Source organism: Sapajus apella, unplaced genomic scaffold, assembly GCF_009761245.1.
Source record: "Sapajus apella isolate SASKATOON/1434 unplaced genomic scaffold, GSC_monkey_1.0 scaffold7, whole genome shotgun sequence".
Lineage (NCBI taxonomy): Eukaryota > Metazoa > Chordata > Mammalia > Primates > Cebidae > Sapajus > Sapajus apella.
Window position 1 is genome coordinate 8,642,421 of NW_022436947.1, and position 20,046 is coordinate 8,662,466.

General features: G+C 38.2%; 1 protein-coding gene across 5 annotated transcripts in view; it reads left to right on the forward strand.

Annotated features, from left to right (window-relative positions):
• The window catches only part of CHCHD3 (coiled-coil-helix-coiled-coil-helix domain containing 3), a 298,150-nt gene that overhangs the window by 83,696 nt on the left and 194,408 nt on the right, over positions 1–20,046 (forward strand). For 4 of the 5 annotated variants that reach the window (XM_032275953.1, XM_032275954.1, XM_032275951.1 and 1 more), the window contains exon 4: positions 19,854–19,971. The exons of the other annotated variant lie outside the window; for it this stretch is intronic. In XM_032275953.1, coding sequence (XP_032131844.1) covers positions 19,854–19,971 — 118 coding nt within the window. The remainder of the gene's footprint in view (positions 1–19,853; positions 19,972–20,046) is intronic. 5 annotated transcript variants of the gene reach the window in all.

Genomic DNA, 20,046 nt, shown 5'->3' on the forward strand with positions numbered 1-20,046 from the left:
TGTCAAAGTACATTAACAAACTTAGTCATGTTGAACTAAGCAAAAAAAAGACAAACTGCAACACATACGTATTATACAGTTGAATTTTTGTATAGGAAGCATTTTGCGTTGGGATATTTGGAAATCACCGTGAAGATAAAATGGATTGCAGTGGAAGCCAGATGTAATGAATATTCATCTTCTGTGTAACATCTGCTGTACGTCTTAATGAAATTTATAGTTATCCCTGAAATTTTTCTTCCTTGACAGTATTTATTTTAAAAATTATTTTAACTGAGAGTTGAGTATAAGTTGATACCATTCTAGCTACTTATAAAATGGCGATATCTGATGCAGGGACCGTTTTTCAGATCTCCATGATAGCTGTCATCTCCACAGAATTGAAGTTAGACCTCCTGTGAACCATAGAGTAACTGGGAAACTTTTGATGTTCACAGAGTATGAGAGTGATCGAGTTCAAGCATTGGTCTCTGACAAAATTTGTTCTGGATTGCTGTGAATGCATTTGGTCTCTTGCTGGTTTTTTTTTTTTTTTTTTTTTTTTTTTTTCTCCACAACTCTGTTAGTTACAGTGAGAAGCTCTTAAATTCTTCCTATGCAGGAAAATGGTAAAAGCATTTTTTTGTGTCTAAAATTGTTCTTTCTTAAAAAAAAAAAATGAAAATCTTTTTCTGGTGTGGTAACGAAAAATTGAAACAGCAAATTCAACTAGTAGAAAGTGTAAAACTTCACAACTGATGAGGCGGTAGCATCCTTTTTTTTTGGTACAGTAAGGGTCATGTAGCTTATGAGCTTTATCTGAAGTAGGTGAAATATTGATTATATTTTACTTTAGTGATCACTGACACTTAATGGATTGGAACTTAATAAGGGGGAGGTAGTTTGATTTTAAAACATCCTTGATCACCTAGATTTTTGGAATGGAGGACAGATGGATTTTCCTGTGATATGTGGATCAAAAATCATATAGGCAGCCCGTGGGCTCATCTTGAACACCTACAGCCGTTCTTTCCAAAATGATAGAAATAGATATTGTGAAGTAAATAATGAAGGTGGCATAGTGAATTCCTGCTGGCAGGGAGTTAAATTATTCATTTTGTTAGTTCAGCTAACATGGTTCATGCTGCGTGGGATTCGAGCACTATGTCAATGACTAATATTGCATAATTAAAGAGCCTCAGTTCCTTGGGCTTAGAATGTAGTTGGAATTTAGAAACCGTTGTTAACATCATGGAAATATAGTTTTATTTGCGTAAGTAGATGCTGTTTACCTAGTAATTTTGAAGTTTTTACGTTATCAAACCTTCGTGTAGCACGTAGGCAGGAGGCCGAGGATATTTTTAATGATAGTTCATCTTGAGGTTCCTTCCCCTTGCTTCGCAGACCACTCCGCAGTGTTTTTCTTCTTGAAAGGCTGCACTGCAGTAAACGGTCCATTCCGAAAGCCTGGGGATCACACTCCCTCAGCATTGCACCGCCGTGTATTCCCTTTCCTTCTCTCTTGGACGTCAGGCTGCTGACCAGTGATGGGTTTGCAGGATCATAACCTCTGTAATGATTCCGTTTGGGGGACTGCAAAGGCATGGACACCTTACAAAGTGACGTCAGCATTAGTTTATTACCCTCTCAATTTTAGCAAATCTGAAGGGAGAGAGACCTAATATAAACCTCTTGTAATTTTTGTACGGTATAATCTTATACACAGTATTTCATAGTCAATTGTACTGTTTTGTTTTATGTTTCTTCACTGAATGTAATTTTACATGCATATTTGTACCTTTGGGTACGACCTTTTTAGCAGTATTTTTCAAGCCCAGGACTCTGAGAATGGGGTAAAACAGAGGGAAACACTTTCTAGGTCACCCGGTAGCCACTTGTTGCCTTGTGATGTCAGTACCTGTGTGTGCTTTTGCAGTTGCTTTACGGCCAGTTGGATGGCAGAGCACGTGAGAATGCCCTGCACAAAAGGACCACAGAAGGGTGGGGCTTCGTTAGGGAAAAGAAGAAAGACGAGACGTGCACATCAATGTTTGAATCAGAACATGGCACATTTTACTTTGAGGGTCTTGAGCCAAGCGTTTTAGTTCATGTAATCAAGATGTCATATAGTGCTTAGCTATTTGGTTTTTAAATCTAGAATACAAATTCCGCCACACGTTTCCCTATGTGATTTATCTATTGAACTTCTCTCAGCTTTGGTTTCTTTAGCTCTGAATGGGGAATAACAACTACTCTGTGGAATTTTTATGAGGAGTAAATGAAATAATGTACATAAAACACCTGTTAAAATACCTGGCACAAGGAGGTACTTCACGAATGGTAGCTATTATAATATTATTGGTAGTGGAACAGTATGCCTAGTTTTTCATTTAAATGGCATAATTTGTATGTTAAAATTGTTAATACTAAAAATAACAAAATGAATGGAATACAAAATTAAAGGACCACATAGGCCTGATGCCTTTTGTTAGAATGAGTTGGAATTGTGTGTTATTGTAGACACCTCAAGAGCAAGGCCTAGGTTTTATGCTCTGTCTCCTGCTGGCTGATTCTGCAGCCTCATGCAACGGCCTGCACATTAGAGTCACAAAAAATGCTTTTAATTAAATGCATTTCAATTTCAGGTTACTTCATGTGTTGTTTTTGTCTTGGACGTGAATTTTGAATGGTAATTCCTCTTGAAGCATGTCTATGATTTCACTTTTGAGTCAAAGGTGGAGAATATCAAGTGAGGATACAGCATAGTGTCTATAGCTAACAATATTGTATTATAGGCTTAAATTTTAGGAGGACAGACCACATATTAAGTGGTCTTAAGTGGGGTGGAAGGAAACTCTGGGAGGTGATGGACTTGATAATGGCCTTGATGGTAGTGATGGCTTCATGGGTATTTACTTATTCCTAGACTCATCAAAATGTGTACATTAAGTATGTACAGCTTTCTATATGTCACTCATACCTCAGTAAAATGGTTTTAAAAAAAGAAAATACCAAGTAAGGGAATGAACAGGAGTTATCCTAAAATGACAGTAAAGAAAATTCTACAGAATTTCACCTTTTTTCTCTTCTATACATGTTTCTACCATTTCATTTTGAGGTGGAAATTAAAATTGAGTATACTGCTTGCTGTGGCTTTCAAATCAATGTATTTGTATTAGAATTTTTCTTAGCATGATTTCATAGGGATTACTAGAAATAAAACATCTGTCAAGAAATGAATTTTTTGCAGATGAGTCGTGTCATAGAGGCATGAAAATTGATTACTGTGATCTAAGGAGAATGCGTTGTGGAGCAGGCATGGTGGGTGTCTGTTGGTCTCCCTGTGTATACCAAGGTGAATTTTGACAATAAGATGAGCTTGGTCTAAGGGATAGGGCCCCTTCAATTCTTGAAATTTCTTCTGTGGTTGTAACGATTTGAGGTAAAAAAATATAGGGCCATCTTTATTCAGAAGTAAGACTGTTGGAAATTGTTTTCCAAGGCCAATGTTTAACTAGCTAATAATAACAATTGTGATTGTGTTCAATGATATAAAATTTGATTCCTAAGAGGGTATTTATCCTTTTGCTGGAGTGGGTTTCAAATAGTTTTAGAGAATAAAATTGGTCTTGCAGCATATATTCCTTTGGAGAGGGTCATTCTGTTTTCTCATACAACTTCATTAGACTCCTGGCTTTCAAAAACGGATGTCACTCTTCTCTCAGATTGGGTGACCTTTACGGCAATTGGCGGTGTCTTTCCCTAACATTATAGAATAGGTGCTGGCCATGAAGTGTAATTTTGAACTTACTTCTGTGTAATATTTACTCAAAGCCATGCTCTGAAATATAGGCAGTTCATCTATTTCTTGATTATCTAAGACCTGTCTTTCCATTATGTTTGATGATTATTAGTGAGCGGCAAAAGTGGACCATGTTGTTCTGTCTCCCTGTATCAGATTTCTCTTATTTGATTGTTTTGGTGTTCATAGCTTTCATCCTATGCATATAGAAAGACCTCATATTGTACTTACCGTGAGAGGGAGAGGGGGCTATGTTAATCCTCAGGGTTTCTTTTTAGAAAAATTTAGCTTATAGTGAAAAGGTGGAAAAGGAAATCATTTCCATAAGAACTAATGTACAGTGCCCCAGATTGCCCTATCTTGCACTTTTTACTTACTAACTCTGCCCTAAAATTCTTTAAGTAACCCTTTCATGTTAAAAAAATTAAGATATAATAGACATTTTAGAAATGGAGAGGATTCTAGGGAGTTGGAGGCTTGAAGCATCTCTGCTGCCTTCTGCTATCAGCTTCAGTCTAGTCACCAGCTGCTGTTTCTCAGAAGCACATCTGACGATGGATGTGCGCCATTGGGCTAGTTCTGGCAAAGTGCAAGGATCAACAGAGTTGGCCCCAGTCTCTGTGACTGTTCCTGAGACAATCTTTTGGTTTCCATGTCCCTGTCAACTGGTTTGGGTGGGTGAGGGATGGGGAGAGACTTTCTCCAGGTTTTCTGGACAGGGGCTTGCAAACTCATCAGCTGGCGGCATACCACTGGGCCTCAGCAGCAGAGGCTGCCTCATCTCCCACCGAGTGGATCCTTCCTCTTAAGGCAGCCCAGCACTGGGACCTGAGCCCTGGTGCGTAGGCAGATGAAAAGAAGGAGTCATCCATGGGACACAGTAGCCAGAGAAAAAGAGATAAATGGGAACTTAGAAGAGGTGTGTCTTGTAAGAACTCTTGGAATAGTTCAGTGGTGCTTGATGTTTGTGGCATTGACAACTATTGTTACTTGATTTTACTACACTGTCAATTTTAAGTTGCATTTTGATATTTCACAGGTAGTGAAGATTGGAGGAAAATAACTTCATGCATGTTATATTTGATGAAATAGACTAAATTCTAGAAGGAGATAAAGGGAAGAGTTTGGGAGGAGGTGATAATTATATGATCTACAGCATTTCACTGAGCTGAAGAAAGACTGGAGTCTGCAAATTGAAAAGACTATTCTAGGAGGCACTGATGAAAAAACATGCATACCTAGCCATAGACTGCTTACATTTCAGAACTCTAAGGATAAAGAGAAAGCCTTATAAGCTTCCGGACAGAAAGAACACTAATTTGTGAAGGAGGTGGGATCAGTCTGGGTTTAGGCTTTTCTTCTGCTAAACTGGAAGCTAGAAGATGGAATGACACCTAAAAGGACTGAAAGGCCAGAATTCACTGTTGAACTCTCATTCAGCTGTTAGGGTGAAAAAGAGTTCCATGGATATGCAAGGTTTTAGAAAATTTATTAATGTTAACTCTAGCAGGCAGAGTCCATTAAGGAGATCAAATGCACCAGTTATTTTCATAGAGAGAATTTAATGGAAGAATTGTTAATGAGGCATTTAAGAGCTGAAAAGGCAAAAACAAACAAAAAAAGTAACTCTAAAGCAGTACGGTTTAACAGAAATATTATGTGAGCTATCATTGTAGTTAATTTTCTACTAGCTATGTCACAAATAAAAAGAAATAGGTAGAAATAATTCTATTTATTTTTTCTCAGTATATCTAAAATAATAACATATAATGAGTATAAAATTTATTTTCATACTAAGTCTTCAAAATCTAGTTTATATTTTATGATTACAGCAAGTCTTGGATTGGACTAGCCACATTTCTGGGCTCCGTAGCCGCATGTGGCTAATGGTGACTGTATTGGACATTGCAGCTCCTAGGTGCCTCAGATGTAGCACTCGGGGAGTAATGGGAAGAGGTAGTTGTTAAAACATTAAAGCTTGGAGGAGAGGCTCTGTGGGACAGAGGTCAGACCTCTGAGGAAGGGGTACTTCCTAGCTGGTAGATTGCTGTCTCTGACCTCTGAGGAGAGACCTGTGGGTCTGGGACTGAGATTTTTCAAGAGTGTGCCAGTAGGTAGGGCCAGTGTCTCCAGAATGGGGTGCACTGAGGCTGACTTTGCAAGCTCAAATAAAGTGCGGACTAGACTCAACTGCTGCCGCTGCTGGGAAGCAACAAGGCCTGAGTGACGTGATGGGAAGCAAACGGGAATGAGCTCCTTGTTCTTCCACCACCTTTGCAGTTTCCCTCTGGCATCCCTTGTTGGGTCCTAATAGGGACCCAGCTATGAAACAGAAATGTGTTTATAGACCTCACCCGACACCCAGCCCCAACATCATGCAGCAGAGAGTAGACGGGAGGTGAGAAGCTGAGAGTCATAGCCAAATGTTGAACACAGTAGTCCATCTTAGGATAATACTTAAAAAAGATTTCTAACCAAATTAATTACAACAGAGACCTCCATGTGAGGGAACATGGAGAGGATGGGAAGCACCCCTGAGGATCAGTCTTTGCCTTGTTTATATGAATGATAGACCAGGATTGTCTCATAAAGTGCTAATGATTTTCAGAGTACTGAACTCTTAGCTTAGAATTGGGTTGAGGGGAAAGTCAAAGTATTCAAACTATTTCATTGTACTGGGTTTGCTGGGGTAGTGGTTGAAAAAATAGCAGGAACTGTGTTTTTAAACAATGGTAGAGAAAAGAGTGTGAGTTTTTTTGGCGGGAGTTAGAGGGAGTGTATGGTAACTTGATACAACCAGGAAAATGAGGAAAAGGAAAAAAGATAACAAAGTAAAATTAATATTAAACATAAAATGGAGAAATAAGTATATCAGTTATATTGTTAATAATTGTGACTGGGCATAATTAACCTTTTAAAGATCAAGGCTGCCTGGTTGTTAAAAAAACACATGCACAATAAGAGCTATGTATTTCTGTGAAATGCAGTTAAAACAAAATAATTTGTTTTAACCTTAATAAAGGTTAAAAATTAATAGATTGGCAAAGCTGTGCCAAACAGAAAGAAATATGAGAAAAGGTACAATCAAAGGTTATAAACACTTAAACAATAAAGAAACAAATTACGTAATGATAACAAGTAGAGTTTATAAAGACAGCAGTCATTAACCTTTATGTATCAATCAAATTAGCAGCTTAATGTATGAATCAAAAATGATTAGAAATTCAAAGTCTAGTTGATTTACAAAAATAATAAGGGACTTTGTATAATCATTTTTTCCTTAAAAATGTTTACTCTGGCTTCATGGAGGAGCATGCTAAACCTTAACATTTAGCACATCTAGTATAAAAAGAGACAGTGAGTTAGGTGGTGTGTGTGTGTGTGTGTGTGTGTGTGTGTGTGTGTGTGTGTAGGGGAACAGAAAGGTCACTCACAGCCCCCCTCTCTGCTCCACATCTAAGAAGCTAAATGTAGGTATAGGGTGAGAGGTTGCAGTTTGGCTCAAGCTGGAAATTCCTTTGAAATCAAAAAAAAGAGGAGAAGTATTGATTGTTTTCCTCCATAGGGCTGACAATGGTAATGTCATCTCTTTGTCTGGCCCAAGGTTTACTTAGCCTTATCAATGAACATAATTTCAAAATTCAAGTTCTGGTAAAAATATGTCCCTTATGAAAAAGAAACAGGAGTGCAAAATAGTGTAAAAAAAAAAAAAAAAAGACTTGATGTGTGTTTTGTCTATGTAAGTGTACTTAGATTCTCACGTTATTTCATGGCTCACAGTCCTCTTTATGAGACCCCTACCCATGTCTCTCAGGTCACTGAACCAGGATTATTGTCCTAGTTTCTGACTTCAGGAGGAAGCCATTTCACATTGTCATCTGTCCAGGGCTCAAGCTGTCCATCTTGTATGCGGCCACTGCTTGCAGGAAGAGTTGATGGTTTGCGTAGCAGGGTTCATGAAAGGGATTTGCCCAGAGATGCCTGCATTTGACCTCAGGTTCCTTTTTCTTTCAACTGACTTCATGATTGTCTATCTCTAGCATCTTAGTAAATAGACAGCCGCAGTGCCCATTCCAGTGAAGGATACTACAGGATAGGATGCAAGGGGAGGGGTATACATACTTTCTAAACAATTGTAACAGGTCATCCACCAGCATTTCCTCCCATAAATTCTGTAAAACAGGTTATTTTTAAGCCCTGCTGATACTGGCACAATTTAATGGTGGTGTGTTAACCTCTCCATTCCCACTATTATTCAACCATATATTGAATGAATTTGATGTGTATTTTAAGATAAAAAGCTGATGATCTTGGTTTAAGATGCCTCTAAAGACTCAGTTCAAGTTAGATAAAGAAGTGGCCATAGGTCATTTCAGTGTTTTGTGGTGGCGTGTACGTTCCTTCTGGGTAGTTTTGATTGTGATTTTTTGAGAGAGAATGTGTGTACAAGAGCCACGGATATAGTAACATTAACTTGTGAACTAAAGTCAGAATACTTTTCAAATATAAATGTGTTTTTCAGTGCAGTAGGAGAATATATTTAAGAAGGTCCAAGAGCATCCAGGACAGGTGGCACTTGTTCCCAAATGAGAACTGAAATAGGGACTTTAGGTATAAAGTAATACATGAAGTGTAAATGGGAGGCAATCATCTGGAAGGGGGAGGTGAATGCTATTTAGGATTATGGCGGTGGGTAATCCATAATTATAGTCCTAGGCTTTCAGTTATGGGCTGAGTTTTTTTTTTAATCTTGCATCGCTTTGAAGCTATGCATGCACATTTTGAGATTGTGACAAAATTTTATTGTGAATTAAAATAAAATCACCATTTCTATGTTCCTGTAGAAAGGAAGGAAACCTTGATTGTTAAATTCTGAGTGCCATTTTCAATGGTATTTACACAGAAATGTAGATGACCAAATTAAATGTCCTCTTGGTTTTATTCAGAACCGGGTCTTAATGCTGTTTAAATCCAGACCTTCCTTCATATGCATGGAGGACTGGTTCCAGGATCCCTAAGGATTCCAAAACCCTCAGATGCTCAAGTTCCCTATGTAAAATAGTGTAGGACTTGCATATAACTGGTGCACTTCCTCCTGTATGCTTTACAATATTTCTACATGTATTTATAATGCAATGGAAGCACTATGTAAATAATTGTTATACTGTGTGTCAAAAAATTTGTCTTTTAAAAAATTGTATTATGATTTTTTATTTTCTTTAGTTTTTTTTAGAGATAAGTTCTCATTCTGTTGCCCAGGCTGGATTGCAGTGGTGTGATCAAAGCTCATCACGGCCTCCAGATCCTGCAGTCAGGTGATTCTCCTGCTGTAGCCTCCCTAGTAGCTGGGACTTTTAAGCCTGTAGGGTCAAGAGTCTTCCTGGGCCCCTGAGAACGCAGGGATGCCCAGGAGAGCAGGGCTTCTGCCCCATAAACTTGGAAGGGGATGGGGCTTCTGCCTATTCCAGGCACCTGCCAGCTATGCAGCGTGCACGTCCCTGGCCACACTTCCCCAATGCAGCTGGGGGTCGCTGCAGTAGCTGCTCCAGGTGGACCACTGCTGACATCTGTACTGATGTTTAGTTAGATTGCAGATCATAAAACTTTCTAAGACAGTGCTGTTTATTGCTAAGTTACCAGTATGTAAAGTATATATTGCTAAATAATCATTATATAAAGAGTACCTTTGTTCCATAATATTTATGAAAACAGGCTCACACTCTGTATTCAGTCTTTCAAAATATTTTTTAAATGCTTGCCAAGAGCCAGGTATTATATTGTGTGTGTTGGTTACAGTGGTACATAAGACAAAGTTCTACCCCCATGCCACTTATTTTAATGGTGTCGATATATTTGTGTGTGTGTGTGTGTGTGTGTGTTTTCTGTAAGAATGAGGCTCTGAAGTCAGGCGGAGTTTAATTCTGGATATACCTTCCACTGGTTTTATTTTTGGTAAATTTGACTTCGGGTAAGTTTCTTATGACCCTTGAATGACATGAGCGTTAGGAACACTGACCCTTTGAGCAGTTGAAAATCTGTATAACTTTTGGCTCCCCCAAAACTGAACTACTAATAGTTATCTATTGACCAGAAGCCTTACCAATAGTAGAATAGATTAAGACATATTTTGTATATTATATGTATTACATACTGTATTCTTAAAATAAGCTAGAGAATAGAAAATGTTAGAAAATCATAAGCAAGAAAAAATATATTTACTATTTATTAAGTATAAGTGGATAATCATAAAGGTCTTCATTCTCCTTGTCTTCAGGTTGGATAGGCGGAGGGAGAGGAAGGGTTGTTTAGTCTTGCTGTCTCTGGTGGTAGAGGCAGAAAAGATGGAAGGATAGACCTTGTCATTTCTGTCTGACTTTTTTGCTTTTTTTAGTTTCTCTAAAAATGTTTCTACATGTCAGTTGTGTTCTGGCACTGCTTCTTCTACGTCTTCTTCTCATCTTCTGGTGCTATTTCGAAAGCATCACCTCCATCATGTCGTCCACTTTCTGTTAATTCCTCTGGTGTGGTGTCTATTAGCTCTGGAATTTCTCCAAGGTCCGTATCTTGAAACCCTTCACCCCCAGCCTTTTTTTGGTCATGTTCACAATCTCTTTCATGATTTCCCTGGCTGGCTCTGTTGTAAATCATGTACAGTATCTGGACACAGTTTCCTCTAGCAGGAATTTGTTGTTTTGGGCGTGATGACTTTCATGGGTTTTTTTGTAACAATGGCATCTTCAATGGTGTAATCCTTTCAGACTTCATGATGCTCTCTCTGACAGGGTTCTCTTCCATACAGTTGACAGCCCTTTTCGTAGAATATCATGTCTAATGAATAAAGGTCCTTATGACCCCCTAATCTACAAGCTGAATTAAAAACATTATGTTTGGAGGTAGGTCACCACTTCGATGTGTTCAGTGTTGAACTCATGGGGTTCTGGTGGCTAGAGGCATTGTCCAATATCAGAACTTTAAAGGGTAGCCTTTACTGGCAACGTACTTTCTGACTTCAGGGACAAAGCATCGATGGAACCTATCCAGAAAATAGGTTCTCATTGTGTAGACCTTCTTGTACAACCAAAAGACTGGCAGCTGGTGTTTATCTTTTCCTCAAGGCTCGGTGGTTAGAAGCTTTATAGATAACAACAGTTGTGCCGTAAACTCAACTGCATTTGCACAAAACTAGTAGAGATAGCCTCTGCCTTCCCGTCTTAAATCCTGGTACTTGCTTCTCTTCTTTGCTAGTAAATGTCCTTTGTGCCATTTATTTTCTAGAATAGGGCACTTTTGTCGGCATGAAAAATCTGTTCAGGCAGTTATCCTTTCTTCTCAGTGATTTTCTTAGTGGCATCTGGGTACTGGTCTGCTGCTGCTGCTTGGTCAGGAGAAGCTGCTTCTCCTATTAGCTTGAGATTTTTAAGTAAAACCTCTTTCTCAAATTATCAAACCATCCTTTGCTGGTATTAAATTCTCCTTTAAGCTGTCATATAATGGAGACTTGACTTTTCCTCACATCACGTTAAGAGTCTATAGGTAAGCCTTTCTTAGTATTCCAGCATTCACATGAAAGTTGCGTTTTCAGTACAGGATTAAAAGGTATTTCCCAAAACAGGCAAAGTTTTTGTGCTTGCTGGCATAGCTGCATTGAAGGCTTCATGAATTCTCTTTTTCTACAACAGTCCTTATGCTGGATTCACTTATCTCGAAATGGCAGGAAACTGCAGCTGCAGACGTCAATCTATGGTACTTACCAAGCAATTCAACTCTTTTTCCTGTAATGTCATGACTTTTCTCTGCTTCTTGGGAGCACTTCTAGCATCACCAGTGACACTTTGTGTCGGTCCCATGATGCAATGCAAGGTTATAGTATTGCACTAAACACAGTGAAAAATACATGAGAACCTCAAGAGATCACTTTTTACTGCAACCTTCAATTTACTGGAGAGATGAACTGCTCAGTTAGAGATGATTAGCGTCACATAGTGTGTCAAGCAGATACTCGTAACTCTTGAGCTCACCTCAGTAGCAACAGGAGATTATAATACTGAATTATTGTAGCAAAACAGTATGTACTATGGTTAATTTTATGCAGTTATGACTTAATACTGCATCTTTACCTTTGTTTACATTTCCCTCTACTGCAGATGGTGCCATATACAGTCTGTTTGTGTGCATATATTTTGATAAATTTTAACTCTTTTTTTGAGACAGAGTCTTGCTCTGTCACCCAGGCTGGAGTGCAATGGCGTGATCTCAGCTCACTACAACCTCCACCTCCTGGGTTCAAGCAATTCTCCCTGCCTCAGCTTCCTGAGAAGCTGGGATTATAGGTGCCTGCTATCACGCCCGGCTAATTTTTAAATATTTTTAGTAGAGACAGGGGTTCCCCATGTTGACCAGGCTGGTCTCAAACTCCTGATCTCAGGTGATCCACCCACCTCGGCCTCGTAAAGTGCTGGGATTACAGGTGTGAGCCACTGTGCCTAGCCAATTTTAACTTTTTATCATAGATTTGTGTATGTTTTTTGATAGTGAATGATAAAATAGACTAGAATCGACATATTTTATGCTTTCATGACATACTTTAAAAAATTTATATTTCTAGATATGTGGTTAATCTGTGAGTTTTATCAAATTGCTACAAATCTCCAAAAAAATTTTCGATATATTTATTGAAAAAAATTCACATATGTGGTTTTACACAGTCCAAACCTGTGTTATTGAAGGGTCAGCTGTACTTATAAGTTCTCTAAGCCTCAGTATTACATAATTTCTCTGAGCCTCAGCTTTTCATTTGAAATATAATTGATTTAACAGGGATGCTGTGAGGATTACATGAATTATGCCTGGCAAATGCTTAGAACTGTATCTGGCACAAGTAAGTGTAATAAATGCTAACTCTTTATCTGTTACACATGCAGATATTATATATGAATTTAGGCCGGGTATGGTGGCTTATGCCTGTGGTCCTAGCACTCTGCGAGGCTGAGGCAGGCAGATCACCTGAGGTCAAGAGTTTAAGACCAGCCTGGCCAACACGGTGAAACCCTGTCTCTACTAAAAATACAAAAATTAGCTGGGCATGGCAGCACATGCCTTGGGAGACTGAGGCAGGAGAATCACTTGAATCTGGGAGGTGGAGGTTGCAGTGAGCTGAGATCACACCACTGCACTCTAGCCTGGGTGACACAGTGAGACTCTATCTCAAAAATAAATAAATAAATAAAAATGAATTTAAAATGGCTATATTCATGTTCATGCATTTATTTTGGAATCTCAGTTCACATATATTTTCTTCCAGGATTTGAAACGATTTGAGCTGAGAGCCTTCTCTGTTCCCTTATTTCTGTATACTTGTTTCGTCGTGATTTTTAATAGTGTAATAATTACTTCATTGAATTACCCAGCTCAGCTCTTCTGTTTAAAAATGGATAGTAAATAGTCGGCTCGAATGCCGGTTTAGCAGGTTCTGACAAAATATGATGCATTAAAATAAAATTCATCGTTAGCATTAAAATGACCTTTGAGGTTGTAGTCACCCATTTTTCTCTTTCAGTGTTTGAAACAGTCCTTCTGAGTCAAGTGCATTGCAATATCTTGTAGATATTGCCTGTGTATAATGGTTACGGTTCAACTTTAGATAAGTAATTTAGTCAAATCACTTTATCTCTAGCAATCTCCGTTTCCCATTTATTCTTACCCATTATCTGAAGTTCTTATCAACTTTCTCTCCATAGTATATGGCCTTATATATTAAATTATAAAGTAATTTTCTAAGCTAGAATTGTATAGAATTACTTATGTGTCAACCTACATGAAGATAAATCTGAGTATCTGTGGATGGCCAAATGAGCAGTATCCAAATTCAGAGAAACATTTAGGGCCATTGAAAGCCAAACCACTTTGGGAAGGGGGTGGTAATAATGTAGACTCTGGCAAACTCTGACTTAATGTAGTATAAACAAATTTTTTAAAAGCCTGTTTTAAAATAACTGTGAATAATGTAAGATTTAAAAACTGTCCTTACATGACCACAAAGGTGAGTAATATAATGGAAACTTAATTCCTATAAGGGAGTTTACTCTGTAGGAGGTTTAAGAAGCATGGCTTTGGAAGTCAGAACAGGATCTTTCACACCTCTATTGTACTTCTCAGTTTTTCTCATGTTAAAAAAAATGGAGATAGTGGCTGGTGTGGTGGCTCGTGCTTGTAATTTCAGCACTTTGGGAGGCGGAGGTGACCGGATTGCATGAGGCCAGTTCAAGACCAGCCTAGACAACATGCTGAAACCTGGTCTCTACAAAAATACAGAAATCAGCCAGGCTTGGTGGGATGCACCTGTGGTCCCAACTACTCGGGAGGCTGAGGTGGGAGGATTGCTTGAGTCTGGGAGGCAGAGGTTGCAGTGAGCCAAGACCATACCACTGCACTCCAGCCTTGGCAACAGAGCAAGACCCTATTTCAAAAAATAAATAAATAAATAAAGCTAGTAATGCCTCCCTTATGGAGGCGAATGAAGTTCAATATTGTAATGCCCTGCTAAAGTTACCTTTAACATTCTCTTTCTACTTTCTTAAAACCTTTAGGTTCTTGGGCGTAAAGTCATATGGCTACTTTTTACCTTGAGACTGAAATATATAGAACTAGATGTCCATGAAAGTTGAATGTTTTATAAGTAGTTTACTTTTTTTCCCATTTAAAAGGACATGTAATAATACTCATTATAGGAGATTTGACTGGCTTTTAGGAATTAATTTTGCTGGTGTATCTCAAGTCCCTCGCCTGATTGACAATATACAGAGGAAAAGAGCTAAGTTGCTAGGGCTTGAGGTCTAAGGGCAGCACTGACTGGTATTTGTTTCATTAAGCTTAGGCAAGCTATCCAATTACTTAATGCAAATAAGAAAAGTTTACACTAAACTCCTACTTCTTTGCTTGAAACTCCAGAGAATTTAAATGAGGAGAGATGTATTTAAAAGAAAGAAATTTAAATGAAACTTAAATCAGGGGCTTAATGTAGAATATATTAGAGCAGGAGATCTAAAATATTAAGTGGGAAATGCCAATAAATAAAAAAGGGATGTGTTCTGTAAGATACTTGGCATGTTTAGTTTTGTTTTGAGATAATTCTTAAATCTTTGGAAACCCAAGTTAATAATGAAAGACTTACTTTATGTCCTGCCTTTACATGTAAAGTCCAGTGTTCCCTTATCAGTGAGAGCCTTGGGCTTCTCTCCTTAGTGAAGTGTTTCCCAAACAACATGGCTTCTGATTTTATAGCTTCACTATCTGGGCAGTAGTATTCAGAGAGGCCCAGATGGCAGGGCTGTCTCATTTGGTTCAAAAAGAGAAAAATTGGTTGACAGCTACATGGGCATCTACTCTTTGCAGATGGCCGTTGAATAGCATAGCTCTATGTGATATAAAACCTAGGGGCCAGAGAGGAAACTTTGAAAAGAATTGGGGACTTCTGATAACATAAGCAGTTTTTCTTTGCAAAGTCGTTGTAGCTCATTAAAGGATTTATAGGAATCAGTGAAAGAGGAAACTTAGAAGAAAATAATTGCCGTGTAATATTTTGGAGGGGAGGATTGGGGAAATGGGGAACAGCACAATTTTGAAGTTTCAAATCTATTGCAATAAATGGGAAATGGTACAACTTGGAAGCTTCTAATCTTTGGACACAGGACAGAACTGAACCTCAGTCAGTATACCATTGAAGCTCTGTCGTCCAAAAGAATTTGAAAGCAAGTAAAATTTTTGCAGAGGTGATTTCGAGCCTTAGAGACCCTTCTAAGGCTGTCACAGGAATCTAACTGAAGGAAATCCTTTCTTGGTGCTTCTGGACCCAACTGGTGTTTCCTCTGCCTAAGACACTTTCTCCTTCCCCATGTTGCTCAGTTAATGTCCTGTAGAGCTTGAGTTAAATACCAGTCCCACCCATTCAGTGTCATAGATACCCACCTAACTTTTTCAAAATAACGCATCTGTTATTTGTAACCAAGACCCATGAAGGTGGGGACTGTGTCTCTTGCTCACTACTTTATTCTCAGTAACCAGAGTAGCCCTCTCACCTAATAATTATATACTGAATAAGTTTATGAATTCCAGTGTACAGTTTTTGTTGAGTACTGTAGTAGGAGATCTCAGGATTACAGTAGAAGTACATGTGCCCATCAAGTAGAAATTATAACAGTATCAGCCTGGGAGATAATATAATACCCCTCTCTTTCATTTATCCCCTGCCACCACCTTTTTCAAGAATTTTTGTGGAATGCGGAATAATATGTTTAAGGTATAGAGTTTTAAAAATGTTTATATGGAGGCTTGTTAGGTTGTACAGGTAAGTTGTTGATAGCAAGTAAGAATTTGTTCAGAGTCCTGACAAACTCCCTGATGACAAAAAATGTGGTTTCTTAAACAGTCACTGTGCAAACCTTAAAAACAGGTTTTTCTTAAAATTTGTAGACATTCCTTTAAAAACATTTGAGAATTTGTGCAGTTGTATTTGTAAGGATGAATGAAAGTATATGAATTTATTAAGAAAGGATAATAATATTCTTTTTAGTCAGTTTGTGCCACTGCCAATCCTCCTTCAGTCCAGGTGTCAAATAGAGTTTGGTGTTGATGTTGCGGGGACTCTAGACTGTGGTGGCACCTCCTGTTGTAGGTGATTTAGTGTAGCCTGGGATTATATCACGTATGTGTCACATCTAACATGGTGGCTAGGCCGTTGGAGGATACAGTTTGTCTCTCTAGTTGTTTCTTATATACTATAGCCTTTTGTTTTTTTTTTTTTTCCTTTTTTTTTTGTTTGTGGTTGGAAATATGCCATTTATTCATTCGTTCATTCATTCATTCATTTATACATGCATACATCAACAAGTTTTTCTTGCGGGCTTAGTATGTGGCAGGCTCTTATAAGTACTGGGGATATAGCAGTGAACAAAAGGAGGCCAAATCTTTGTCCTTACGGAGCTATGGACAAGAGGGAAAGGAAGCGGCTTGTGAAAGGGAAGGGCTGCTGGAGTGAGAAGAGTCAATTTGTGATCTTAGAAGTCCTTAGAGATTATAAAAATAAAGCAGAACTTACTGGTGAAGAATTGGAAAAGACGATGGAAACGATGTTGTAGTTAGTGAATTTGGAGATGGTCTCCTTCATTTTGGAAAATCACTGCTTTCTTTGTATTCCTACCCTCATAGTGGGTACTGTTATTACTGCTACTTACCTAACATTGTTGAGTGTATGTTATGTTATGGACATTGCTCCACGATCCTTGTTTGTATAGAATCCTGTAAGGGAGTATTACACTAATTCATTTTACTCATGAGAATAACAGGACTCGTGGAGGTTAGATAAAGTACTTAGATAGTAAGTACAGAGCCTTGTTTTGGACCCAGAGTTTGCTTATCTGTACCAGTCATGACAAGCTAAATGTGTTTATTTTTATTATCACGTTGAAGGCTTTTGGGCTCATGTTTTGCTTTTCTAACTTGCCAAAATCCTTATGATCCTGTCTTTCTTAAAGTTGAAGCATGTAGCACACCATATGTAATTAAGATCTAAGTCATACCAAGTAAACTAAAATGGAAAAAAATTGTAGTAATTGTTAAAATAAATAGTACTTTAAAATTAGATATACCAAATGTGGTAGATGTGATAATCTAGCTGTACAGAATTCATTTTATGTTCGTGAACTAATAGCATTTTAATGAACAATTTATATATGTATGTAAAGTACCTAGCGTAGTGCTTGGCCATAGTAGTTGATCCACAAATGATTTTGTTTCCACCTCACATGTAAAAATAGGTAATGCTTTTTTACTTATAGGTAAGATGTCCATAAAAATGCTTTAAATACACAGTGTTGTAATCTGATATGATAACCTCAGCAGTTATTTGCACAATATTCTCATGTGGACCACTTCATTTTTGATGTTACTTTCATTTATCTCCAGGATTTATTTGAGGAAAAGTACATTTTGGTAATTAAGGGCTGTGGTCTCAAACCTCAGCATGCATCAGAATTCTGGAGGGCTTATGAAAAGATAGTTTGCTAGACACTATCCCTAGAGTTTCTGATTCAGCAAGTGCGCGGTGGTATCTGAGAAGCTGCATTTCTAACAAGCTCCCAGCTGATGCTACTGCAGCTGGTTTGTGGACTGTACTTTTAGAACTGCTGTTCTAGGGAAGTGGTGTGACTTCTAATTATTGCTGTTCTCTTACAATTACACATACCCAGTGGAGTTAATGTATTGATATCATTGATATTGCTGATTTTATTGTATGGTCCTTGTGAAATAATTTAGAGAAATTTGATTTGTATGAGTGTCATTATGCTTACTGCTTAGGAAGTTTCCCAAAGGTTACTTTTGCATGAGAGAATTTGGAAGTACAGATTTTAATTTGTTTCTATTCCTCTTTTTTTATTTAAGACACAAAGCTACAAAGTTTTGATTTTTAGGGGAAGAGCATTGTAACTTTGGAATATATCTTGCAAGGTGATTTTTTTTTTTTTTTTTGTAATTGATTTCTGAGAATTCCGGAGTATCAGGATGATGTAGCAATTTAAAAATAGCAACAAAAATTTTTATCTCTGGGTTTTTTCAGAAAGCTTTCTAAAGCTAAAACTTGATAGGCTAGTACTGAGTAGAATTTGGTGCTCATCATTTGCATGTATAAAGTAGATTTCACTCAGAATTTCACTTACACCAACATGACAATTTTACCTTTCTTTTTTAAAGCATAGCTTATACCTTCAGGAATATGCTGGCATAGTGGGGTTATTCTCTCAAAGAAGAAAAGGTGATCAGAAAATCTTTGTCCATGAGATTAGACTGAAATGTTCAGTGATTTGGTGATTGCTGAATGCCTCTATGTGGCAGGCACTATGGCAAAAATCAGTGCCGAAGTAATTTATCTTTATCATGTACAATGAGGGGTTTTAGTGGTTTGTAACTGAATATGATCTAATTGTGTGGTGAGGCTGCTGACAAATCTAATGCAATCTTATGCTTCATTAATAGAATTAGTATTGTGTACAGATCCAGGTTCTCCTGTCTTATTTTGCTAGACCATGTCTGGAGTGTTAGGTTTAGTTTGGAGCTAACAGATGTTTGAAGTCATCCCAGAAGTGAGAAGCCCTGCAGTTGAAAGATGTGGCCATATTTGCCTATGAAGATTGTTGGAAAATAGGGGTAACATACTGGGAGGAAAGCTGTCCTCATTTGTTCCCTAATGGCTGCCTTCTCTGCTGTGATGTAACAGCTGCAAGAACAGTGACCTGTCCATTTTGTTTATCACTATGTCCTCGATACCTAGCACAGTGCCTGGTGTGCATTCAGTAAACAGATACGTCTGGAGAAACAGGTGATGGTTACCTTCAAATATTTGTCATGTAGATGGCTTTTTTTTGTTGTTTTTTTGAGATGGAGTCTTGCTCTGTTGCCAGGCTAGAGTGCAGTGGCGTGATCTCAGATCACTGCAACCGCCACCTCCCAGGATCAAGCAGTCCTCCTGCCTCAGCCTCCAAAGTTGCTGGGATTATAGGCATACACCACCATGCCTAGCTAATTTTTGTATTTTTAGTAGAGATGGGGTTTCACTATGTTGGCCAGGCAGGTCTCGAACTCCTGACCTCAAGGGATCCACCCGCCTTGCCCTCCCAAAGTGTTGGGATTACAGGTGTGAGCTACTGCTCCTGGCCTAAATGGTTTTTTAATTACTTAAATTTCCGGAGGCCAAACAGAAGCACCCGGGATGGATATTTTTTTTTTTTTTTTTGGTGAGCAGATTTTAATTTTATATAAGAAGACCTTTGTAAACTTAGTTATGTTTGCCAAATTAATAAGCTTCTTCATGTATTTGAATTTAGTTATTTTAAATGCTTGGGTGGAGGCTGCATGGGGATTTACTTCTTTACCTGCTTTTTTGATAGATTATGGGCCAAGATGATTTCAGCTGTTGACCCTTTTGGCTATATGTTTCTATTTTTTAATTATTTCATTTGATAGAAAATAATGTCAACTAATAAAATACTTTTTCTAACTTAGACAATTCTTATCACTTCAGACTAAAGCAAGCCAGAGAGCTAGACCAAGAGAGGGCTGCTGCCAATGAGCAGTTAACCAGAGCCATCCTTCGGGAGAGGATATCAAGTGAGGAGGAACGCGCTAAGGCAAAGCACCTGGTGAGTATTAAAAATGTAGGAGAAATTTTCTTGCCTACAAGGAAATCTCTGATGCTTGGGAAACGCGAAGTGCTG